General features: G+C 41.5%; 1 protein-coding gene across 5 annotated transcripts; it reads right to left on the bottom strand.

The window, feature by feature from the left end:
• Positions 1 to 418: 418 nt before the first annotated feature.
• On the bottom strand, positions 419 to 27,974 carry tnr14 (Tumor necrosis factor receptor superfamily member 14). Of its 5 annotated transcripts, none has more exon segments than NM_001141866.1 (9): positions 419 to 708; positions 806 to 841; positions 5,610 to 5,629; positions 5,918 to 6,069; positions 7,426 to 7,510; positions 7,636 to 7,794; positions 13,209 to 13,334; positions 13,532 to 13,618; positions 27,478 to 27,570. In NM_001141866.1, coding segments are annotated over 9 exon segments (720 nt in total). In that variant the 5' UTR covers positions 27,509 to 27,570; the 3' UTR covers positions 419 to 684.

Here is a 27,974-nt window from a genome sequence, read left to right as displayed (position 1 = left end):
AAAACAATTTAAGAAAAAGTAGAACTAAAGGACTCTCAGACCATGAGAAACAAGATTCTCTGGTCTGATGAAACCAAGATTGAACTATTTGGCCTGAATGCCAAGCGTCACGTCTGGAGGAAACCTGCCACCATCCCTACAGTGAAGCATGGTGGTGGCAGCATCAAGCTGTGGGGGTGTTTTTCAGTGGCAGGGACTGGGAGACTAGTCAGGATCAAGGGAAAGATGAACGGAGCTGTTAAGAAAACGCTCCCCATCCAGAGCTTGAGAGGATCTGCAGAGAAGAATGGGAGAAACTCCCCAAATACAGTTGTGCCAAGCTTGTAGTGTCATACCCAAGAAGACTTGAGGCTGTAATCGCTGCAAAAGGTGCTTCAACAAAGTACTGAGTAAAGGGTCTGAATACTTGTGAAAATGTGATTATTTCTGGGCTTTTATTTCATACATTTGCAAACATTTCTAAAAATGTATTTTTGCTTTGTAATTGTGGGGTATTGGTGTGGGGTAAAAACAATTTAATACATTATATAATAAGGCTGTAACGTAACAAAATGTGGAAAAAGTTGGCGGGGTCGGAATACTATCCGAAGAAACTGTAGCTAATTATGTTTTTAAATGATCTGGTCAATATTCTTCGTCAGACTCCTTGCTTTGTCGTCCTTGACCAGTTGAGGTATAGTTTCACTATGAAGCTCTTCGACCGCCACTCTGTTAATTTCAAAATATTAATGATGTTACTTTTTATGCATACTATGTCAGCATTAACATTATCATTTGGAAAAAGAAAGGCAAATGTTTAACTTACAGTGAATGTTTGAAAACCTGTTTCCTCTACAGGAAGCTACAATATAAATATAATTCATTAACCACTGCTATAAAATACATTTGGTACAAGGTGCACTATGGCAGTGATTTTCAACTGGTTTTGCCTCGGGACCCATATTGAACCAGGTTGTGTGAGACACAACCCAATATTCACATCGCCAAAATACAATCTGGAAAACTATTTGTGATGCTATATTGATAGTAAATGTAGAAATTACATTACGAGGGAACAAAAGTCCCACCTCTTTCATTTTGGCCATATTCTTGATGAAGAACTGTTAATAAACTCACTGGTTTGAGACACAAAATCAACCAACATAGCACTGCTAATAGCTCTAAATTGAAAATACTGTGTTTGAATAAACATTTCAGAGATTCAATTATATTTTATATCTACACACTTTCTACCTTGTTTAAGTTGTGTACATTCAGACTGGAGTGTGTGTGTATACATACACACGAAGTCGGAAGTTTACATACACCTTAGCCAAACACATTTAAACCCAGTTTTTCACAATTCCTGACATTTAATCCTAGTAAAAATTCCCTGTCTTAGGTCAGTTAGGATCACCACTTTAATTTAAGAATGTGAAATGTCAGAATAATAGTAGAGAGAATGATTTATTTCAGCTTTTATTTCTTTCATCACATTCCCAGTGGGTCAGAAGTTTACATACACTCAATTAGTATTTGGTAGTATTGCCTTTAAATTGTTTAACTTGGGTCAAACGTGTTGGGTAGCCTTCCACAAGCTTCCCACAATAAATTGGGTGAATTTTGGCCCATTCCTCCTGACAGAGCTGGTGTAACGGAGTCTGGTTTGTAGGCCTCCTTGCTTGCACACACTTTTCCAGTTCTGCACACAAATTTTCTATAGGATTGAGGTCAGTGCTTTGTGATGGCCACTCTAATACCTTGACTTTGTTGTCCTTAAGCCATTTTGCCACAACTTTGGAAGTATGCTTTGGGTAATTGTCCCTTTGGAAGACCCATTTGGGACCAAGCTTTAACTTCATGACTGATGTCTTGAGATGTTGCTTCAATATATCCACGTCATTTTCTTTCCTCATGATGCCATCTATTTTGTGAAGTGCAATTGTCCCTCCTGCAGCAAAGCACCCCCACAACATGATGCTGCCACCTCTGTGCTTCACGGTTGGAATGGTGTTCTTCGGCTTGCAAGCCTCCCCCTTTCTCCTCCAAGCATAACGATGGTCATTATGGTCAAACAGTTCTATTTTTGTTTCATCAGACCAGAGCACATTTCTCCAAAAAGTACAATCTTTGTCCCCATTGTTAGGATTGAACTGGCTATTTGTTTGCATAACCTATATAAAATATAACAGAAGCTATGCTACAATATTTTAAATGTACATACAAGGGGGTGTAGGGGTTTTAGAGAACTGTGCAGAATTGTGCAGTCACAAGATAAGTCAACTGCTAAAGACAATAACTACACCCGGCAACAGGAAGTGCGTCACGAGGTTGGGACCAACCTGCATGCTAACGATAGGATGAGTAAGGTTAAACCATGCTCATCCTCCCTCTGATAGGCCAGCAGTGAGCGGGAACTATCTCTGTCAGAGTATATAAGGGAGAACAAAGGATGTGTCGTTCTCTTCTCTGTTTTGCCCTGCGTGGTGTTACAGTGAGACCGTATATACGAACATCATATTTACCATTCAAGTGTTTGCATTAATTAAAGTACAAAGAAATCAGAAGTTACTCTGTGCTAACTATTTTGTTCTGATACCAGATTCGAATTGACACCATGTGCAGTTGCAAACCGTAGTCTAAGTGTATGTAAACTTTCGACTTCAACTGTAAGTATTCAGACCCTTTTCTATGAGACTCGAAATTGAGCAAATGGGCATCCTGTTTCCATTGACCATCCTTGATGTTTCTACAACTTCAATGAGTCCACCTGTGATAAACCTCCCTGAACAAGGCCCTTTTCCTCCGATTGCTCAGTTTGGCCGGGCGGCCAGCTCTAAGAAGTGTCAGGCGGTTCCAAACTTCTTCCATTTAAGAATGAAGGAGGCCACTGTGAACTTGGCAAATTTCAATGCTGCAGACATTTTTTGGTACCCTAATCCCAGATCTGTGCCTCGACACAATCCTGTCTCGGAGCTCTACGGACAATTCCTTTGACCTCATGTCTTGGTTTTTGCTCTGACATGCACTGTCAACTGTGTGACCTTATAAAAAAAGAGGTGTGTGCCTTTCTAAACCATGTCCAATCAATTGCATTTACCACAGGTGGACTCCAAGTTGTAGAAACATCTCAAGGATGATCATTGGAAACAGGATCCACCAGAGCTCAATTTCGAGTCTCATAGTAAAGGGTCTGAATACTTATGTAAATAAGGTATTTCAGTTTTGCAAAAAAATCTAAACCTGTTTTCGCTTTGATTATGGGGTATTGTGTGTAGATTGATTCAATTATTATTTTCCTCTTCAATTTTAGAATAAGGCTGTAACATAAAAAAGTGGAAAAAGTCAAGGGGTCTGAATACTTTCCAAATGCACTATGTATGTATGTATGTATGTATGTATGTATGTATGTATGTATGTATGTATGTATGTATGTATGTATGTATGTATGTATGTATGTATGTATGTATGTATGTAATTTCTCGATTTTCTTATACACATTGTTGGGTCAAACCCTAACAACATTCAAAACCTATTTGGGTCGCGACCCACCAGTTGAGAATCGCTGCACTATGCCAATTAAAGATTTAGTACAGGGCTCCCCAACCCTCTTCCTGGAGATCTACAGTCGTGGCCAAAAGTTTTGAGAATGACACAAATATTAAATTGTCACAAAGTCTGCTGCCTCAGTTTGTATGATGGCAATTTGCATATACTCCAGAATGTTATGAAGAGTGATCAGATGAATTGCAATTAATTGCAAAGTCCCTCTTTGCCATGCAAATTAACTGAATCCCCAAAAAACATTTCCACTGCATTTCAGCCCTGCCACAAAAGGACCAGCTGACATGTCAGTGATTCTCTCGTTAACACAGGTGGGAGTGTTGATGAGGACAAGGCTGGAGATCACTCTGCCATGCTGATTGAGTTCGAATAACAGACTGGAAGCTTCAAAAGGAGGGTGGTGCTTGGAATCATTGTTCTTCCTCTGTCAACCATGGTTACCTGCAAGGAAACACGTGCCGTCATCATTGCTTTGCACAAAAAGGGCTTCACAGGCAAGGATATTACTGCCAGTAAGATTGCACCTAAATCAACCATTTATCGCATCATCAAGAACTTCAAGGAGAGCGGTTCAATTGTTGTGAAGAAGGCTTCAGGGCGCCCAAGAAAGTCCAGCAAGCGCCAGGACCGTCTCCTAAAGTTGATTCAGCTGCGGGATCAGGGCACCACCAGTACAGAGCTTGCTCAGGAATGGCAGCAGGCAGGTGTGAGTACATCTGCATGCACAGTGAGGCGAAGACTTTTGGAGGATGGCCTGGTGTCAAGAAGGGCAGCAAAGAAGCCACTTCTCTCCAGGAAAAATATCAGGGACAGACTGATATTCTGCAAAAGGTACAGGACTGCTGAGGACTGGGGTAAAGTCATTTTCTCTGATGAATCCCCTTTCCGATTGTTTGGGGCATCCGGAAAAAAGCTTGTCCGGAGAAGACCAGGTGAGCGCTACCATCAGTCCTGTGTCATGCCAACAGTAAAGCATCCTGAGACCATTCATGTGTGGGGTTGCTTCTCAGCCAAGGGAGTGGGCTCACTCACAATTTTGCCTAAGAACACAGCCATGAATAAAGAATGGTATCAACATATCCTCAAAGAGCAACTTCTCCCAACCATCCAGGAACAGTTTGGTGACGAACAATGCCTTTTGCAGCATGATGGAGCACCTTGCCATAAGGCAAAAGTGATAACTAAGTGGCTTTGGGAACAAAACATCGATATTTTGGGTCCATGGCCAGGAAACTCCCCAGACCTTAATCCCATTGAGAACTTGTGGTCAATCCTCAAGAGGCGGGTGGACAAACAAAAACCCACAAATTCTGACAAACTCCAAGCATTGAATATGCAAGAATGGGCTGCCATCAATCAGGATGTGGCCCAGAAGTTAATTGACAGCATGCCAGGGCGGATTGCAGAGGTCTTGAAAAAGAAGGGTCAACACTGCAAATATTGACTCTTTGCATCAACTTCATGTAATTGTCAATAAAAGCCTTTGACACTTATGAAATGCTTGTAATTATACTTCAGTATTCCATAGTAACATCTGACAAAAATATCTAAAGACAATGAAGCAGCAAACCTTTATGGAAATTAATATTTGTGTCATTCTCAAATCTTCTGGCCACGACTGTACTGTCCTGTAGGTTTTCGGTTCAACCCTAATTTAGCATATCTGATTCAGCTAGTTAAGGTCTTGTTGAGCAGCTAATTAGTAGAATCAGTTGTGTTAAATTAGGGTTAGACTGAAAACCCACAGGATCGTAGATCTCCAGGAATAGGTTGTACTGAAAACCCACAGGACCGTAGATCTCCAGGAAGAGGGTTGGGCAGCTCTGATTAAGTACAATCACTAATCATGCCTTTACTATGACATTCAAATGATTTCAGTCATTCATTATTCAGTATAGTTACTGCAATGTGCATAATATGGAAAACTACTACAGTACTACTATAATTAAATGATATTCCACCAAATAAACCTACATTTGCTACAGTGCTGTACATGGTTCATAAGTCAAATCTAAGATTAAAGAATAGCCTACATTTGAAAGGAACTCAAATATATAGAAATTTACCTTAGGAGATGGTTGATTTTCTGAAAACATAGCAAAAGGAATTGGGTTAACAAAGTAATGCACAGTTAATAGCCTAGAGATCTGTAAGTAATAAATTATGTTAGAAAAGTGTGAGAGGGCCAGTAATGTACAGAATGTGGGGAGAAGGGTAGAACATGTTAAACTAATCTTTAGTTTCTTTACCTGAAAACAAATCAAAAGTTATCCGTTTGTTAGGAGCGAAGCAAAACCCACTCATTAACTTAATTATTCTAGTACACAGAAATGCAGAAGGAACCGAACATGGTAATAAATAATGAAAGACTAACCTTTAGTTACAGACAAAACAAAAATAATGACTACAAAAAGGAAAACTGAAGATGGAACTAAGACAATGACTCTATTCCTTAGTGATTTTCTGCAGACAACATCTCTTGTTTGACTTCCATCTTCAATCTTGTATTGTCCAATGGATTCACAACTAAAAAGGTGAACAAATAAAAGTTGTTTAAGGCAGTTGAACCATTATCATATTAGCGATCATCAAACATTGTTTCAAATGTGTATATATATAAAAATTACAGACAAATCTACGAAGGCCAAACGATAATATCGGTGAGTGTAAAGGCTAGAGGTATTTCATTTCAATACTATACATTACAAATGTTTCTCAAATAAAAATGTGTCACTATTCCTTAATTTGGGCATGTAAAACTCAGTGATTTAAATGATGGGGTAACAATGGTATTATTGATCATCCTCATAACAATTGTTGAATGCACTGTTTTCCCTAATACATTACATTTACGTCATTTATCAGACACTCTTATCCAGAGTGACTTACAGTAGTGAGTTCATACATTTTTCATACTGTTCCTCCATGGGAATCGAACCCACAACCCTGGCGTTGCAAGCGCCATGCTCTACCAATTGAGCCAACTGAACCAGTATTGACAAGTCAATCTAATGTATTCTTGAAGTAAATGGAGCAATAAATAATTGTTATTAATTATAAAGCCTTGTTCACATTGGCAGTTTGAAATGACTCAAATCTAATTTTTTGCATATCCGAATCTTTTTGTTGTTGTTGGTTATTATGCAGTCTGAACAACCAGAAAGCACATGGAATTGGATATTTCAAGCCACAATCGGCTTGATTGTAGGTGGTTTGAAGTCAGATCCAAATCTGATTTCTGTCCATGCGACATGTCTGAATGGTCAAATATGAGTTAATGCCCTCAAGTAGTTTTTAGACTTATTTGACATATTTTGTTGCTTAGATACTCTGTTGACAGTTTGACATGAATATGTGGTAGCTAAATAGTTAATTGTTTACAAACAAATGTTCTAGAAAGTTAAACAGCTACCTAGCTAGTTGACTGCTGTGACTAACCAAAAAGGACTAATTTTGAAAGTTTGATCATCTTGTCCTTTGAGGCTTTAAGTGTTTTTACACTATGATTTTGAATATTCAAAGCAACTGGGAAACGCCCATGGTGACGCATTGTTGTCACCTTAGGTTGTTACATAACTTCTGAGTGATGGGAAGCAGGAGCACCACCAATCAGACTGCACCACTGCGCAGTGTGCATACACCCGTCATTACGATGACAACTAGCTAGCCATGTCTGAACACACACACATCCGATTTGGTCACTTGTAACTTAGTTTGGACAGTCAGTATTCCAAAACAGATTTGAAAAACAAAACTGATTTAAGCATTAAGGCCTGCAGTGTGAACAAGGCTTAAAACCCCATATTTTTGCATAGTCATCCAGATGAAACCAGCCATTGTCAATGTCTCTAACAAATAGGAATGAAACCAGCCAAAACCTACTCAGTCCAAGCAGTGCAGTTCACACCATGTTGTGAGTAAGAACCATGCTGACACTCTTCACACATGGTATCTGTTGTTTTTGTTCCTGCACAGGAATAACATAGATTAACATGTAATATGCTGTGAGTAATTCCTATTGACAATAACAGTTATGAAAAATAAGGGTATTTTATTAACTTTACTTCATACTATATATACACACACACATACCCGGTACTTTAACTCTCTGTCCAGGTGAGCAAAGTGTATGTCTTAGTGCAAAGGTGCACTCGTTGCCAGCTGAGGAGCTGGTACAATAATATCCATTTTGAACATGACAAATGGAGTTACTTGTAGAAGTACACGTCATCAAAATGAACAGACCTTGTCCTGGAAAACATAAAAGTAAGGAAGTTTACAAGGGACTCTTTTTATTGCAAGGATTTGCCTTATGTGGTGCATGAAAGGAGTCTTGGGAAACTAGCCTGAAAAAGATCCTAATGAATAAACAAAGAAACATGCAGATATTGTGTACAAGCCTCATTAGCAAGGTTTCCATTGAATTGGAGACAGATTTTCATGTGAATATTGTAAAATCTGCATAAAGCAAATATGCGCATTTTCCCACCAGTGGTGTTTCCACCAAAAACGGACTTGTTGCAGATAAATATCAGTGCTTGATGCCGTAGTGCACATAAAATGTTTCTTTTTTTTGTTTTAATGTACTGAATAAAAATATAAAGTTGAATGGGTTTCCATTGCATTTTCAACTCTACCAATATTTTCGTCACAAAAGCTGTTGCGTTAAATAGCAAATGTGCTTTCTCTGGTCTTCACACTTGCGCTCTAGCTACAGCATGTAGATACAGTGCAGGAAGGCTGTGCAGGTAGGCTAGTCTACATAATGAGATTATTATGGATAAGAGCGAGAATAGGTGTATTTATCAAACAGCAGTCAAGCATTGATCATCATGTCACCAGAATCAGACCCTCATTATTTATTGGAAAGGTGCATCAAGATCACTATGCACTTTCACCACCCTGTGAAGTTCATCAGAACTTATTTAATCTGTATAAACTGCATGCTTTCCCAAGTCGTAGTGGGAGGACCACACACCATGTCATCACGTGACTCCAAGTTTACTTCAATATGATTATAAAAACAATTAATTTTACAGACACAAAAAGATCACACCATGTCAAACAAACAAATTATCTGTCAGTATTTATAAAATTGTACTGAAACTTCCTGTTTCCATCACAGCTTGTGATTTTTTTAAATTTATTCTGTGGATGGAAATGTGGTTAATGACATCCTGAGATGTGGTTTGGTCATGGTTTTGAATTTGCATACCATGTTTTGCAACATTTCTGTGATACATTCTGGTTGTTTAGCATGGAAGAGAAAATTACATGCAAGTTCACTGGTGACATTACATTTTTTTTGTCTAAAGAATCATCACAAAGAGGCTTCGACACAGGGCCGGTTCGAGGCATAAGCGGTCACTTAGGGTCCTAAGCCGCTAGGGGGCCCCCAACCCACCAAAAAATGTACAAAATATAGCTGACTGCAGTACTGTGTAGTGTAACCGACTGCAGTACTGTGTAGTTACTGCAGTACTGTGTAGTGTAACAGACTGCAGTACTGTGTAGTGTAACAGACTGTAGTACTGTGTAGTGTAACAGACTGCAGTACTGTGTAGTGTAACAGACTGCAGTACTGTGTAGTGTAACAGACTGCAGTACTGTGTAGTGTAACAGACTGCAGTACTGTGTAGTGTAACCGACTGCAGTACTGTGTAGTGTAACCGACTGTAGTACTGTGTAGTGTAACAGACTGCAGGTCTGTGTAGTGTAACAGACTGCAGTACTGTGTAGTGTAACAGACTGCAGTACTGTGTAGCGTAACAGACTGCAGTACTGTGTAGCGTAACAGACTATATATATATATATATATATATATATATATTTCTCAGCTGCTCATATTAAACACAGCTCCGCTATAAAACCAAAGTAGCCTACCAGGCATCACTGAAAAACAGACCAGCGGGAAAGCGCACGGCCTCCATTCACTATTGGAGTGCATAGATTTTTTTCCACTGCCCCTGTTCCTTCCCATTTGATAATGGGCCATTACATAGCACAACTAATTTGACATATTAGTAAAGACAAGATTAAATTGAGAATAGTCTGATGGGTGAAAATATGATCACTTGATGAGAGAACGGCTGTGCAGCCTGAGGCAAGAAACAGCACAAGCTTTTTATTTGCTACTTTCTCAAATCATCAATAGCCTATAGTCGCATCATCCAGTCCATATGTTTTAAGGTTTGTATCATTCACAACTAAAGTTGCCAAATAACTCTAAATCTAGCATATAGGACCTGTTTCAAATGATCACTTTTACGCTCAACATAGCCACTTCATACGCACACTCTCTCCGGAATGGGAAAATGATTCATTCCATTTTATTCAGCTAAGTTCAATTATATTCTTCTTACTATAAAATAATATAATCTAAAACAATGGCATGGGACGTATAAGCATATCTTGTCAGCTAAATGAACAAGCCTAAAGCCTATGGTATGGAGCATAGCCAGCCAGATAACGTACAGTGCCTTTGGAAAGTATTCAGACCCCTTCCATTTTTCCACATTTTGTTACATTACAGCCTTATTCTAAAATGGATTAAATAAATTTAAAAAATCCTCAATCTACACACAATACCGCATAATAACAGGTTTCTAGACACCCTTGAGATGTTTCTACAACTTGTTTGGAGTCCACTTGTGGTAAATTCAATTGATTGTACATGATTATATAAGGTCCCACAGTTGGCAGTGCATGTCAGAGCAAAAACCAAGCCATGAGGTCGAAGGAATTGTTCGTAGAGCTCCGAGACAGGATTGTGTCGAGGCACAGATCTGGGGAAGGGTCCCAAAACATTTCTGCACCATTGAAGGTCCAAAGAACACAGTGGCCTCCATCATTCTTAAATTGAAGAAGTTTGGAACCCCCAAGACTCTTCCTAGAGCTGGCCGCCCAGCCAAACTGAGCAATCAGGGGAGAAGGGCCTTGGTCAGGGAGGTGATCAATAATCCAATGGTCACTGACAGAGCTCCAGAGTTCCTTTGTGGAGATGGGAGAACCTTCCAGAAGGACAACCATCTCTGCAGGACTCCACCAATCAGGCCTTTATGGTAGAGTGGCCAGTCGGAAGCCATTCCTCAGTAAAAGGTACATGACAGCCAGCTTGGAGATTGCCAAAAGGCACCTAAAGGACTCTCAGACCATGAGAAACAAGATTATCTGGTCTGATGAAATCAAGATTGAACTCTCTGGTCTGAATGCCAAGCGTCACGTCTGGAGGAAACCTGGCACAATCCCTATGGTGAAGCATGGTGGTCGCAGCATCATGCTGTGGGGATGCTTTTCAGCGGCAGGGACTGGAGACAAGTCAGGATCGAGGGAAAGATGAACGGAGCAAAGTACAGAGAGGTCCTTGATGAAAACCTGCTCCAGTGTTCTCATGACCTCAGACTGGGGCGAAGGTTCACCTTCCATTAGGACAACAACCCTAAGCACACAGCCAAAACAACACAGGAATGGCTGAAAATAGCTGTGCAGCGACACTTACCATCCAACCTGACAGAGCTTGAGAGGATCTGCAGTGAAGAATGGGAGAAACTCCCCAAATACAGGTGTGCTAAGCTTGTAGCGTCATACCCAAGAAGACTCAAGGCTGTAATCGCCGCCAAAGGTGCTTCAACAAAGTACTGAGTGAAGAGTCTGAATGCTTACAGTGGGGGAAAAAAGTATTTGATCCCCTGCTGATTTTGTACGTTTGCCCACGGACAAAGAAAGGATCAGTCTATAATTTTAATAGTAGGTTTATTTGAACAGTGAGAGACAGAATAACAACAAAAATCTCCAGAAAAACGCATGTGAAATGTTATAAATTGATTTGCATTTTAATGAGGGAAATAAGTATTTGACCCCCTCTCAATCAGAAAGATTTCTGGCTCCCAGGTGTCTTTTATACAGGTAACGAGCTGAGATTAGGAGCACACTTTTAAAGGGAGTGCTCCTAACCGCAGCTTGTTATCTATAAAAAAATACACCTGTCCACAGAAGCAATCAATCAATCAGATTCCAAACTCTCCACCATGGCCAAGACCAAAGAGCTTTCCAAGGATGTCAGGGACAAGATTGTAGACCTACACAAGGCTGGACTGGGCTACAAGACCATTGCCAAGCAGCTTGGTGAGAAGGTGACAACATTTGGTGTGATTATTCGCAAATGGAAGAAACACAAAAGAACTGTCAATATCCCTCGGCCTGGGGCTCCATGCAAGATCTCACCTTGTGGAGTTGCAATGATCATGAGAACGGTGAGGAATCAGCCCAGAATTACACGGGAGGAGCTTGTCAATGATCTCAAGGCAGCTGGGACCATAGTCACCAAGAAAACAATTGGTAACACACTACGCCGTGAAGGACTTAAATCCTGCAGTGCCCGCAAGGTCCCCCTGCTCAAGAATACATATACATGCCCGTCTGAAGTTTGCCAATGAACATCTGAATGACTCAGAGGACAACTGGTGAAAGTGTTGTGGTCAGATGAGACCAAAATGGAGCTCTTTGACATCAACTCAACTCGCCGTATTTGGAGGAATGCTGCCTATGACCCCAAGAACACCATCTCCACCGTCAAACATGGAGGTGGAAACATTATGCTTTGGGGGTGTTTTTCTGCTAAGGGGACAGGACAACTTCATCGCATCATTTGACGGGGCCATGTACCGTCAAATCTTGGGTGAGAACCTCCTTCCCTCAGCCAGGGCATTGAAAATGGGTCGTGGATGGGTATTCCAGCATGACAATGACCCAAAACATACGGCCAAGGCAACAAAGGAGTGGCTCAAGAAGAAGCACATTAAGGTTCTGGAGTGGCCTAGCCAGTCTCCAGACCTTAATCCCATAGAAAATCTGGGGAGGGAGTTGAAGGTTCGAGTTGCCAAACGTCAGCCTCGAAACCTTAATGACTTGGAGAAGATCTGCAAAGAGGAGTGGGACAAAATCCCTCCTGAGATGTGTGCAAACCTGGTGGCCAACTACAAGAAACGTCTGACCTCTGTGATTGCCAACAAGGGTTTTGCCACCAAGTACTAAGTCATGTTTTGCAGAGGGGTCAAATACTTATTTCCCTCATTAAAATGCAAATCAATTTATAACATTTTTGACATGCGTTTTTTCTGGATTTTTTGTTGTTGTTATTCTGTCTCTCACTTTTCAAATAAACCTACCATTAAAATTATAGACTGATCATTTCTTTGTAAGTGGGCAAACGTACAAAATCAGCAGGGGATCAAATACTTTTTTCCCCCACTGTATGTAAATGTTTTTTTGCAACAATTTCTAAAAACCTATTTTTGCTTTGTCATAATGGGGTATTGTGTGTAGATTGATGAGGGGGGAAAACGATTGAATCCATTTTAGAATAAGGCTGTACCGTAACAAAATGTGGAAAAAGTCAAGGGTTGTGAAAACTTTCCGAATGCACTGTACAATAGGCCAGCTAATATTCTGTTCTTCCAAAATACATTTTCTTCATATCATAATGACATCATTAACATGACACAGGCCATGGCAAAATGTGTAGAATTGTAGGAAATTAGCTTTAAACTGCAATTTTTGTCCAATAGCAAAATGAATAGAATTTCATGGCAACCAAATCTCACTTAGGGCCCCCAAAATACCTGAAATATTATGGGCCCCAAAAATGTTAGGGTCCCTCATAATACCTGGATCACAAGGACTGCAGGGAAAGCACTTGGCCAAGCCGTTAGCTGCATTCATGTAGGTCTGTCCTGTACAGGGTATGCAGGACGTGCTGGACTCCAATGTACAGTCCTTGCGGACAACTAAACCTAATAAAATAAAACAAAACATGCCAGTACATTCTACATGCATTTACAATTTAGTGTATTGTTTATAGTTTGATAACAAACTATGTTTAATTCCTTAACAATGTAATATAATTGTGTGAAGTTTAATTTGCATACAATAGAACTAAAATAAATGTATATTATGTACAGTAGTGTAAACAAGTCCTTGATGCCCTTACCTTTTCCACACATTGGACAGCACTGACCAGTGTTAGATTTGTACTCTGCAGGGCCACACTTGTTTCCAGATGCAGGTATGATCATGTCTGGGTTAGAAAGTAGAAAAATTAAAGAAAAATCATATCTTAGCTTTGTTTAAGCAATTATCTACCATTACTTCCATATATTTAGAATTTATTAAAAAATTGAATAGGGGAGGGTCATGTAATTTGTAAATCGATGAAATGTCATATTGCTCAGGGTTTGAGAATTAGTTTATTATTATAGTCTCTCATGTGTGCCTCATGATGCCCATCTTCCCTGATTCTCTGCTGGGCAATATCAAGTGTGCCTAGTGTGGTCTCAATCAAATGTTCCATAGCCTATACTATAGGCTATATACCTAGGCTATAGAAAGAGCTTGCTCGGTGAAGCACAGGGCAAAGTGATATTTCCAAGAAAATGTACTTCCTTCCTGAGTTTTTGCACTGCTGGGATGGTGTATATAAAACTAGGCTACACTGCATTACACACTGCAATGGATAGGAGTTCCCTGGCCTGCCCTGCTCTTGCTGATGTAAACCTTTTTCTGATGCCTAACCAATGACTGTGCTGTGTACAGTGGAACTTCAGGAGGCGAGTCAACATCTGTGTGCGCAGACTAGACGACAGATGTCCCGCTCAGTTTGAGACAGAGCGTGAAGATGACAAGGAGGATTTGAGTTTATTTTTACAGGGACAGTGCACATTAATGTTTCAGTAAAAGTGCCGGTTTTAGCCAGCCGGCTAATTCTCAACCGCAGTCCCTGGGCAGGTTATTAAAAACAATTACAATACAGACAATCATTGAGCAGTGAGCACACGCAGAGCAACATAGGACAAGCAAGACGTAGCATGCAGACAGAGCAACATAGCACAAAAAGCAACAAGACAAAATCCATAAAAGCAACAGTGTCTGCAGCAATACACAGCTAGGGATTATGTTCACAAATCTGATTGAGCTTTAGCCATGTCTTCATGTTTTTGTGAAAGTGTGATAAGTGGTGCAGTTACAGTTGAAGTCGGAAGTTTACATACACCTTAGCCAAATACATTTAAACTCAGTTTTCACAATTCCTGACATTTAATCCTAGTAAAAATTAGGTCAGTTAGGATCACCACTTTATTTTAAGAATGTGAAATGTCAGAATAACAGGAGAGAGAATGATTTATTTCAGCTTTTATTTCTTTCATCACATTCCCAGTGGTCAGAAGTTTACATATACTAATTAAGTGTTTGGTAGAATTGCCTTTAAATTGTTTAACTTGGGTCAAACATTTCAGGTAGCCTTCCACAAGCTTCCCACAATAATTTGGGTGAATTCTGACCCATTCCTCCTGACAGAGCTGGTGTAACTGAGTCAGGTTTGTAGGCCTCCTTGCTCGCACACACTTTTCCAGTTCTGCACACAAATTTTCCATGGGATTGAGGTCAGGGCTTTGTGATGGCCACTCCAATACCTTGACTTTGTCCTTAAGCCATTTTGCCACAACTTTGAAAATATGCTTGAGGTCAATGTCCATTTTGAAGACCCATTTGCGACCAAGCTTTAAATTCTTGACTGATGTCTTGAGATGTTGCTTCAGTATATCCACATAATTTTCCCGCCTCATGATGCCATCTATTTTGAAGTGCACCAGTCCCTCCTGCAGCAAAGCACCCCCACAACATGATGCTGCTACCCCCGTGTTTCACGGTTGGGATGGTGTTCTTCAGCTTGCAAGCATCCCCCTTTTTCCTCCAAACATAATGATGGTCATTATGGCCAAACAGTTCTATTTTTGTTTCATCAGATCAGCAGACATTTCTCCAAAAAGCACAATCTTTGTCCCCGTGTGCAGTTGCAAACCATTGTCTGGCTTTTTTATGGCGGTTTTGGAGCAGTGGCTTCTTCCTTGCTGAGCGGCCTTTCAGGTTATGTCGATATAGGACTCATTTTACTGTGGATATAGATACTTTTGTACCCGTTTCCTCCAGCATCTTCACAAGGTCCTCAAAAGCCTTCCTTAGGTCCAGAAACACAGCCCCAACAACGCCCCCTTTGTCCATCTTGGACTTCACATTTTGCAGAAGAAAGCAGTTGGCCCTTTCTGTGGAGCGTTTTGCTCTGAAGCCAAACTGCATGGAGTGTAATGTGAAGGGGCTGTTGTTGAGGTGGGCAATCAGTTGCTCTGCTACACACTTTTCAACAACCTTCGACAGCACAGGATCGGAGGTAGCTTTTAAAAATGTTATTCCCAATCCCAATCCCAAAGGGGGCGTTGTTACTGTTAACCATGAGGTTCTCATCACAAAATTGTCCAAGTTCAACTTTTCCCCCGATGCCTTGAGATGGATGAAATCATACCTTGAAGGCAGAACTCAGTGTGTCAGAGTGAGCAATGAGCTGTCGCCCACTCTTAGCTATGATGTGGGCGTGCCCCAAGGGTCAATACTGGGGCCCCTCATGTTCAGCTGCCAAGCTACTCTTCCTGGGGTCCAAAGCTTACTACTGATGTAATGGATTTTAATACAAATTAAATGGACTTGATTATATAAAACAATCTATAATGACGCTTTAGTCCGCAATGCTTTGTGCTAGAAACAAGCTGTAAAATGACGGAAAGACGTGACACTGATGCATATGGGATATGTTTAGTTTGTCTCTGACATTCAGAGGCTGCACTACAACTTGATATACCCGAGGAGCAGTGGTGTAGTGCAATTTCTTTTTAGGTGAGGGAGCACCCAAAAAAATATGTTTATACCGACAGATTGAATATCATAATAGGTGTATAAAATGCCTCTTCCAATTGCAACATCTGCTATACTGTATGCCCACACATCTTGTCAAGATGTTATATTTTTAATACTCTCAATAACAAAGTTAGACATACCTAATTTCAAAGTAGGCCATTATCACTGTCAATCGTGAATTCAATTCTTCACGTTTTACTGGTGAAATGTCCAAACTGCATGCCAATCATTTGATCTCAAATCAGTTTCATTTGAATATGCATTTTGATCTTCTTGAATAACTTTACGAGCAAATTAAAGCAGATGGTGTTAAACTATTAGCATTTCTTGTAGGCCTATTTTGTTTCAACCAAAGCTTGCATGGATCACGCTGTTGAGTTTTGGCCGCATGAGGAAAATATTTGATTATTCAGCTTCAGATAAGAAATGACTGGGGAGGTGTGTTTGGTGTAACGTATTATAGGTGTACCATGCTACAGTAGGTTTATATGCTAGTCAGATCTGCTATGTAAAATACTAATTAGTCATTGTGTTCTTGTCAGACATTGATTCAGCTTTGATCTAACTTCACTAAACAAGCACCATTGTGAGAAGTGATTATCTTCTATTTGTAATAATAATAATAATAATAATGTGATGAATAGGACTATTAGATGTAGGCAACAAATTGATGAGGGTTATTTTGAGCAATTTGAGTGCCCTTTGAATCGTGGTGCTGAAAGGACAGGAATGGTCAAGTATTGTTCTGGGTTTCACTGCGCAAGGAGTTTTATGAACATCATGGCAGACATGCGGTGAATTTGGATCCTAGATCTCGTTGGTGTGATGATAAGGTTGATGCGGTAGATCAGTTTCAACTTTCTATCGATGGTTTCGAACAACCTTCGGAATCAGAGGTTCAGAACTAGACATTCATCCATGTTTCTCAAACGTCAAATTTCGAAGTTGTTCCAAATGTCAAATTTTGAAAAGCAACTTTCTATCGTTGGATTTGAACCTTTGTCTTGCTCACATTGAGGGAGAGGTTGTTCCGGGATGCCTACAAGGCCCTCCCCCGCCCTCTGTTCGGCAAATCTGATCATGACTCAATTTTGCTCCTCCCTTCCTATAGGCAGAAACTCAAACAGGAAGTACCCGTGCTAAGGACTATTCAATGCTGGTCTGACAAATCTGAAGATTGTTTTGATCACACAGACTGGGATATGTTCCGGGTAGCTTCCAAGAATAATATCGACGAATACACCGATACGGTGACTGAGTTTATCAGGAAGTGTATAGGAGATGTTGTACTCACTATATTAAAACCTACCCTAACCAGAAACCGTAGATAGATGGCAGCATTCACGCAAAACTGAAAGTGCAGACCGCATTTAACCATGGCAAGGTAACTGGGAATATGGCCGAATACAAACAGTTTAGTTATTCCGTAAGGCAATCAAACAGGCAAAATGTCAGTATAGAGACAAAGTGGAGTTACAATTCAACAGCTCAGACACGATATGTATGTGGCAGGGTCTACAGACAATCACAAACTACAAAGGGAAAACCAGCCACATCGCAGACACCGACTTCTTGCTTCCGGACAAGCTAAACACCTTCTTCGCCCGCTTTGAGGATAACACAGTGCCACCGACGGGGCCCGCTACCAAGGACTGTGGGCTCTCCTTCTCCGTGGCTAATGTAACGGGAAGGGTACCTGGGGAAGGGTACCAAAACATGTCTGCACCATTGAAGGTCCCCAAGAACACAGTGGCCTCCATCATTCTTAAATGGAACCACCAAGACTCTTCCAAGAGCTGACAGCCCGGCCAAACTGAGCAATCGGGGGAGAAGGGCCTTGTTCGGGAGGTGACCAAGAACCCAATGGTCTCTGACAGAGCTCCAGAGTTCCTCTGTGGAGATTGAAGAACCTTCCAGAAGGACAACCATCTCTGCAGCACTCCACCAATCAGGCCTTTATGGTAGAGTGGCCAAACAGAAGCCACTCCTCAGTAAAAGGCACATGACAGCCCTGAATGCCAAGAATCACATCTGGAAGAAACCTGACACCATCCCTACGGTGAAGAATGGCGGTGGCAGCATATGCTGTGGGGATGTTTTTCAGTGGCAGGGACTGGGTGTAAAGATTCTGAATACATATGTAAATGTGATGTTTTGTATTTTTTATACATTTGCAAAGATTTCTAAAAAACTGTTTTTGTTTTGTCATTATGGGGTATTGTGTGTAAATTGATGAAGGAAAAAAAACAATTGGAATCAATTTTAGAATAAGGCTGTAATGTAACAAAATGTGGAAAAAGTCAAGGGATCTGAATACTTTCCGAATGCACTGTAAGCATCTGCCTCTGATTCCGGAGGTTGCAAATTTGAATCCAGCGATAGAAAGTTGTTTTTCGGAATTAGACGTTTGGAGCAACTTAAAAATTCTGTTTGACAAACATTAATGAATGTCTAATTCTGACGCGAGACTAAGCCTCTGCATTTGTGAAAAACAACTTTAGTCGCTGGATTCTAACCTTCGGAATCAAACCACAACACCCTAGCAAAACCGAAACCCAATTGAAGGTAACAGCACTCACTGTTGCCCCTAGTGGCCAGTTTCCACGTCATCTGCCGACGTCCTCAGAAATGGCTGGATGTCGAATACTGACTTGTAATCACGTGTGACCTGGCTGATTAAACAACATAGTAACTCTAAATCAGCCAGGTAGCCTATACTATTATTATTTCAATGCTATTTAAGAAATCAATTGTGAAGCATTTTGTGCCACACAACAACCGCACTTCAACAACATGCCTATAAAAAAATGTAGCATTTAGGCTGTATACATAAAAAATTACTTAGAATGAAATAATGAAACGAAAAAATGCCTTAGTAGGCTGTACAGTCATTCTACAGTGCCTTTGAATTCACTTTTAGAAACACGAAATTAGTCAGTCTTTGGTTTGTAGATCATGTGGTGAGCTACACTACCGGTCAAAAGTTTTAGAACACCTACTCATTCAAGGGTTTTAATTTATTTTTACTATTTTATACATTGTAGAATAATAGTGAAGACATCAAAACTATGAAATAACACATATAGAATGATGATCAAAGAAATGTTAAATAAATCAAAATATATTTTATATTTGAGATTCTTCAAATAGCGACATTTTGCCTTGATGACAGCTTTGCACAAAGGACAGTTTCTAAAACTGCATATCTAAGGCTCTGGTCTGTCCTAGGAGTGAGGGTAAACAGTAGGCATGTCCTCTGCTATCCACTTTATGTTATTATAATTTTGGGTATAAGGGAGTGTCACTTTTTTCAAGTGCTCAGGGAGGGTCAGGTAAAAATATATTTTACTGAAGGGGGGGCCATCCATTTTAATTTCAGGGAGATGTGACTTTCTCCAGGTATCCTTCATTGTAAATGCAGTACCCTTCAAGCATTTGGACAGAGAAGTATAAATTGTTTGGTTATTTACTATATATAGTGAATTCGGAAAGTTTTCAGACCCCTTGACTTTTTCCACATTTTGTTAGGTTACAGCCTTATTCTAAAATGGATTATAAAACATGTTCCCTCAAACTACACACAATACCCCATAATGACAAAGCAAAAACGTTTTTTTTATTTTTTAAATATATAAAACTGAAATATCACATTTACATAAGTATTCAGACCCTTTACTCAGTACTTTGTTGAATCACCTTTGGCAGCGATTACAGCCTTGAATCTTCTTGGGTATGACGTTACAAGCGTGGCACACCTGTATTTGGAGAGTTTCTCCCATTATTATCTGTAGATCCTCTCAAGCTCTGTCAGGTTGGATGGGGAGCGTTGCTGCACAGCTATTTTCAGGTCTCTCCAAGATGATAAGATGACGCCGAAGAGGGTGGCTGACGTTTTACATGCTCCTAACCAACTGTGCTATTTCATTCGTTTTCACGTTGTTCGTAACTTATTTTGTACATAATGTTGCTGCTACCGACTCTTATGACCAAAAAAAAAAAACTTCTGGACATCAGAACAACGATTACTCACAACAAACTGGAAGAAACTTTTTCCTTTAACGAGAAAGTAATATCTTATGTTTTACCGAGTCGTGGCTGAACGACGACATTAAGAACATACAGCTGGCAGGTTATACATGCAAGAGGAGAAAACAGCAGCCTCTGGTAAGACACGGGGCGGGGGCCTGTGCATATAAACTCAACAAAAAAAAGAAATGTCCCTTTTTCAGGACCCTGTCTTTCAAAGATAATTCGTAAAATCCAAATAACTTCACAGATCTTCATTGTAAAGGGTTTAAACACTGTTTCCCATGCTTGTTCAATGAACCGTAAACAATTAATGAACATGCACCTGTGGAACGGTCGTTAAGACACTAACAGCTCTTCAGGCGGTAGGCAATTAAGGTCACAGTTATGAAAACTTAGGACACTAAAGAGGCCTTTCTATTGCCTCTGAAAAACACCAAAAGAAAGATGCCCAGGGTCCCTGCTCATCTGCGTGAACATGCCTTAGGCATGCTGCAAGGAGGCATGAGGACTGCAGATGTGGCCAGGGCAATAAATTGCAATGTCCGTAACGTGAGACGCCTAAGACAGTGCTACAGGGAGACAGGACGGACAGCTGATCAACCTCTCAGTGGCAGACCACATGTAACACCTGCACAGCATCGGTACATCCGAACATCATACCTGCGAGACAGGTACAGGAGGGCAACAACAACTGCCTGAGTTACGCCAGGAACGCACAATCCCTCCATCAGTGCTCAGACTGTCCGCAATAGGCTGAGAGAGGCTGGACTGAGGGCTTGTAGGCCTGTTGTAAGGCAGGTCCTCATCAGACATCACCGACAACAACGCCGCCTATGGGCACAAACCCACTGTCGCTGGACCTGATAGGACTGGCAAAAAGTGCTCTTCACTGATGAGTCGTGGTTTTGTCTCACCAGGGGTGATGGTTGGATTCGCGTTTATCGTCGAAGGAATAAGCGTTACACCGAGGCCTGTACTCAGGAGCGGGATCGATTTGGAGGTGGAGGGTCCGTCATGGTCTGGGGCGGTGTGTCACAGCATCATCGGATTGAGCTTGTTGTCATTACATGCAATCTCAACGCTGTGCGGAAGACATCCTCCTCCCTCATGTGGTACCCTTCTTGCAGGCTCATCCTGACATGACCCTCCAGTATGACAATGCCACCAGCCATACTGCTCGTTCTGTGCGTGATTTCCTGCAAGACAGGAATGTCAGTGTTCTGCCATGGCCAGCGAACAGCCCAGATCTCAATCCCATTGAGCACATCTGGGACCTGTTGGATTGGAGGGTGAGGGCTAGGGCCATTCCTCACAGAAATGTCCGGCAACTTGCAGATGGCTTGGTGGAAGAATGCGGTAACATCTCACAGCAAGAACTGGCAAATCTGGTGCAGTCCATGAGGAGGAGATGCACTGCAGTACTTAATGCAGCTGGTGGACACACCAGATACTGACTGTTACTTTTGATGTTCACCCCCTCTTTGTTCAGGGACACATTATAAAATTTCTGTTAGTCACATCAAATCAAATGCATTTATAAAGCCCTTCTTACATCAGCTGATATCGCAAAGTGCTGTACAGAAACCCAGCCTAAAACCCCAAACAGCAAGCAATGCAGGTGTATAAACACGGTGGCTAGGAAAAACTTCCTAGAAAGGCCAGAACCTAGGAAGAAACCTAGAGAGGAACCAGGCTATGAGGGGTGGCCAGTCCTCTTCTGGCTGTGCCGGGTGGAGATTATAACAGAACATGGCCAAGGTGTTCAAATGTTCATAGATGACCAGCAGGGTCAAATAATAATGATCACAGTGGTTGTCAGGGGTGCAACAGGTCAGCACGTCAGGAGTAAATGTCAGTTGGCTTTTCATAGCCGATCATTGAGAGTATCTCTACCGCTCCTGCTGTCTCTAGAGAGTTGAAAACAGCAGGTCTGGTACAGGTAGCATGTCTGTGGAACTTGTTCAGTTTATGTCTCAGTTGTTGAATCTTGTTATGGTCATACAAATATTTACACATGTTAAGTTTGCTGAAAATAAACTCAGTTGACAGTGAGAGGACGTTTCTTTTTTTGCTGAGTTTATGTGAGAAACAGCTGGTGCACGATATCTAAGGAAGTCTCGAGGTTTTGCTCGCCTGAGGTAGTGTGGTCAACATCTTATCATGAGATACTCTATCTACCTAGAGAGTTCTATATTTTTCGTAGCTGTCTACATACCACCACAAACCGATGCTGGCACTAAAACCGCACTCAATGTATAAGGAAATAAGCAAACAGGAAAACACTCATCCAGAGGCGGTGCTACTAGTGGCTGGGGACTTGAATGCAGGGAAACTTAAATCAGTTATACCGAATTTCTATCAACACGTTAAATGTGTAACCAAAGGAAAAAAATATTCTAGACCACCTTTACTCCACACACAGAGACACATACAAAGCTCTCCCTCGCACTCCATTTGGCAAATCTGACCATAATTCTATCCTCCTGATTCCTGCTTACAAGCAAAAATTAGCAGGAAGCACCAGTGACTCGGTCTATAAAAAAATGTGGTCAGATGAAGCAGATGCTACACTACAGGACTGCTTTGCTAGCACAGACTGAAATATGTTCTGGGATTCCTCCGATGGCATTGAGGAGTACACCACATAAGTCACTGGCTTTATCAATAAGTGCATTGAGGACGTGGTCCCCACAGTGACTGTACGTACAGCACATACCCCAACCAGAAGCCATGGATTAGAGGCAACATTCACACTGAACTAAAGGGTAGAGCTGCCGCTTTCAAGGAGCGGGACTCTAGCCCGGAAAGCGTATAAGAAATCCCACTATGCCCTCAGACGACCCATCAAACAAGCAAAGCGTCAATACAGGATTAAGATTGAATCCTACAACACCGGTTCTGACGCTTGAAGGATGTGGCAGGGCTTGAAAACTATTACAGACTACAAAGGGAAACCCAGACGTGAGCTGCCCAGTGATGCGAGCCTACCAGACAAGCTAAATGCCTTTTATGCTCGCGTCGAGGCAAGCAACACTAAAGCATACACGAGAGCACCAGCTGTTCTGGATGATTGTGTGATAACGCTCTCGGTAGCTGATGTGAGTAAGACCTTTAAACAGGTCAACATTCACAAAGCCGCGGCACCAGACGGATTACCAGGATGTGTACTCAAAGCATGCGCGGCTCAATTGGCAAGTGTCTTCACTGATATTTTCAACCTCTTCCTGACCGAGTCTGTAATACCTACATGTTTCAAGCACACCACCATAGTCCCTGTGCCCAAGGAGGCGAAGGTAACCTACCTAAATGATTGCCGCCACGTAGCACTCACATCGGTAGCCATGAAATGCTTTGAAAGGCTGATCATGTCTCACGTCAAACGCATCCTCCAGGATACACTAGACGCGATGCCAGGAAAACAACCTTTCCCTCAATGTGAGCAAGACAAAAGGAGCTGATCGTGGACTACAGGAAAAGGCAGGTCGAACAGGCCCCAACTAACATTGATGGGGCTGCAGTGGAGCGGATCGAGAGTTTCAAGTTCCTTGGTGTCCACATCCCCAACGAACTAGCATGGTCCAAACACACCAAGACAGGCGTAAAGAGAGCACATCAAAACCTTTTCCCCCTCAGGCGACAAAATATTTGGCATGGGTCCCCAGATCCTCAAAAAGCTCTACAGCTGCACCATTGAGAGCATCCTGACCGGTTGCATCACCGCCTGGTATGGCAACTGCTCAGCATCCGACCGTAAGGCGCTACAGAGGGTAGTGCGTACGGCCCAACGCATCACTGGGGCCAAACTTCCTGCCATCCAGGACCTATATAATAGGCGGTGTCAGAGGAAAGCCCATAAAATTGTCGGAGACTCCAGTCACCCAAGTCATAGAATGTTTTCTCTGCTACCGCACGGCAAGCGGTACTGGAGCGCCAAGTCTAGGACCAAAAGGCTCCTTAACAGCTTCTAACCCCAAGCCATAAGACTGCTGAACAATTCATCCAATGGCCACCGGACTATTTACATTGGACACCCCCTCCATTTGTTTTGTACACTGCTGCTACCTACATGTACAAATTACCTCAACTAACCTGTTCCCCAGCACACTGACTCAGTACTGGTACCCTCTGTATATAGCCTCGTTATTGTTATTTTCTTACTTTTTAACTTTAGTTTATTTGGTAAATATTTTCTTAACTCTTCTTGAACTGCACTGTTGGTTAAGGGCTTGTGAGTAAGCATTTCACGGTAAGGTCTACACTTGTTGTATTCAGCGCATGTGACAAATAGTTTGATTTTAATTGTTCGATCGGGTTCAAGTCCAGGCTCTGGCTGAGCCACTCAAGGACATTCAGAGACTTGTCCCAAACCCACTCCTGCGCTGTCTTGGCTGTGTGCTTAGGGTTGTTGTCCTGTTGGAAAGTGAACCGTCGATCCTGACAAGTCTCCCAGTCCCTGCCGCTGAAAAACACCCCCACAGCATGTTGCTGCCACCCCTATGGTAAAGCATGGTGGTGGCAGCAACATGCTGCCAGGTTTCCTCCAGACGTAACGCTTGGCATTCAGGCCAAAGAGTTCAATCTTGGTTTAATCAGACCAGAGAATCTTGTTTCTCATGGTCTGAAAGTCTTTATGTGCCTTTTGGCAAACTCCAAGCAGGCTGTCCTTTGCCTTTGACTGAGGAGTGGCTTCTGTCTACAATAAAAGCCTGATTGGTAGAGTGCTGCAGAGATGGTTGTCCTTCTGGAAGGTTCTCCCATCTCCACAGAGGAACTGTAGAGCTCTTTCAGAGTGACCATCAGGTTCTTGGTCACCTTCCTGACCAAGGCCCTTCTCCCCCGATTGCTCCGTTTGGCCGGGCGGCCAGCTCTAGGAAGAGTTTTGGTGGTTCCAAACTGCTTCCATTTAAGAATGATGGAGGACACTGTCTTCTTAGGGAACTTCAATGTTGCACAAATGTTTTGGTACCCTTCCTTAGGTCTGTGCATCGACAAAATCCTGTCTCGGAGCTCTACTGCCAATTCCTTCAACCTCATGGCTTGGTTTTTCTATGACATGCCCGGTCAGCTGTGAGACCTTATATAGACAGGTGTGTGCCTTTCCAAATCATGTCCAATCAATTGAATTTACCCCAGGTGGACTCCAATCAAGTTGTAAAAACATCTCAAGGATGATCAATAGAAACAGGATGCACCGGAGCTCAATTTCAAGTCTCATAGCAAAGGGTCTGAATACTTATGTAAATAAGGTATCTGTTTTTAATACATTTGCTAAAATGTCTAAAAGCCATCATGACAAAAATGAAAAGAGGTTGTGTGTAGATTGCTGACGTAATTGTTTTATTTAATCAATTTTAGAATAAGGCAGTAATGTCACAAAATGTGGGAAATGTCAAGGGGTCTGAATACTTTCCGAAGGCACTGTATAGTTCCTTATATCGTTCCATGCTGTTCCCAATAATAACATTTAATGGACACAGCAATTTAATATAAAGATAAATAATCTCCGCAATAATTTACCAAATGGCCCTTTTCCTATAATAATAACTCAATCACTGGTCCTCAGTGCTGAAATAGCAGCTGCATCTGCTGATTACATGGGACAAGGGGTACCTGATCAGTAATCGTAAATCCATCAATGCTACTCTGAGACACTTTGAATACAGGCCTACAGTAGATCTTTCCTAAATTGTAGGTGTCTAAGTGGTGGCCTGGCCTGTCATTTGGTCTCTGTAGCCTCAGGACTTTCGCTCTTAATCTGAATGTTTCACCCTGCTCTCTACCTCTTCATTGTCACCCTGTCAAATGATGTCATTCTCTGACCCCTCCTTCCCTGAGCCCATGCCCACAACAGACAGAACAGCAACAGCAGAATTAGCATAATCAAACATTGTATACAAAATAGCAGGGGGAAACACTTAGAATATATAACACATGGCAAACATATATTAGAACAAATTAAATACATAATAGGCTACAGAACATTTATCTTGATGGGAAAACAGCAATGTGTAAAGTGGTTTAAAAAAAAAAAAGATGACTTTGAATACATTTAAGATCTACAGCGAGCTCTTTTCAGTGGTTTCACTTTGTAACGGGTCCACTGCTTGGCGTTTGAGGAAACTGTGACATCTTCGGACGTATTTTTGTTTTTACCATGCATCATTGGGTGTAGCTCTGCATGACAGCTAACCTGTAGTAACCTCAACCGGTCATCCGGTAGGTGGACGAGAATAGCCAACTCTAAGGTGTCATAGTTGTATAACGACTGACGAAATCATGTGATGTGATTGAAGTTTTCAGATACAGCCTAGCAAGACGTATCCAGTCTAGATGCTATTACTTTCACTTACCGAGTTGGAGCAGTACAGCACAGTACAAAAGCCATACACGTGATATTGACATTGTTCACGTAATCGGACTAGTCGTCGCTCTCTTGCGTGCCGTTAGACACTTTATAAATATTTAACACAAGTCTGAAACTATCACGTACTGAGTAGCTACAAGCTAACGTTAGATAGATACGTGTATTAATTAGTATGTGCCTTTCGTGTATGCCTAATAGCAAATATGTTTAATGAGCGCATAGATTGTTTCCTTATGTTTGAACTTTTTTATATATATACATTTATATAACGACAGAATATTTGCCGTCCACGTTTAGACTAGTGTCTTGTCAAATCTATAAAACAAGGTGTTCACTGCTCAGGCAAACGCATGGCTACTATTTCAATCTCCTTCCGCCCATATTCTTCAGACCAGTCACGAGTCACACCCGAGAGACAAAACGTTTACGAGGGTGCGCTCTGCACGTTCGTAAATTCAGGGCGTTGTCAGATCACCCCATACCATTGCAATCAGTCGACATAATCGTCAACTATCATCAGAAATCAAGCGATATGAATCAGACGTTTCATATTGCAATCAGTCGACATAATCGTCAACTATCATCAGATATCAAGCGATATGAATCAGACGGTTCATATATTGGTACTGTATTGAGAATGACACAATAACGCGAGATCACATTTCCAGCATGTCCGACAACCAGAACTCCATTGCCCGCCATAGGACGCAAAATGGTAATTAATCAATAATAAGTGAGCATTGCATTTGCAACTCCTAAATTAATAAAAACATTTAAAACATAGTTTTAAAGGTCACCTCTGAACGAGCTCCGGAAACTGACAGGCATGATACACTAGCGCAGGATGCTGCGCGGTGAAACAACGCTTGACATTCATTTCGATGGAAGGGAAGCGGGGGACCTTTGGGCGGTGCGAAGGTGGGGTGGGAGGCGGTGAAAAATATCAACTTTTCCAAACTTTATGCAAATGACCAGGCGATCGCTGGGCGATGACCAATCATATCGAGTGGTTCCCATAACGAAATTATACTATGCCACCTAAGGCTGGAGACGTTCTTCAGCAAAGATGGCTAACAAAAATACTAGGATGGAAGCAAAAGTGAATATAATGTCATAACTACTCATGCAAATGTACAGTTGACAGGAATATGTTAGTTTATGTAGAGACAAATGGTTATGCATATTTTTTTATCATAAAGTTAATTTACAAAATCGGGATTTTGCAAGATAGCTGGCTAGCTTGATGGGTGTTGTGACATGAGTATTACATTGTAATTCTGGTTGTTTAATGTTT

This window comes from Salmo salar, chromosome ssa15, assembly GCF_905237065.1.
Source record: "Salmo salar chromosome ssa15, Ssal_v3.1, whole genome shotgun sequence".
Classification (NCBI taxonomy): domain Eukaryota; kingdom Metazoa; phylum Chordata; class Actinopteri; order Salmoniformes; family Salmonidae; genus Salmo; species Salmo salar.
The sequence above is the reverse complement of the archived record's forward strand: the minus strand, read 5'-3'. Positions and strand labels throughout refer to the sequence as shown.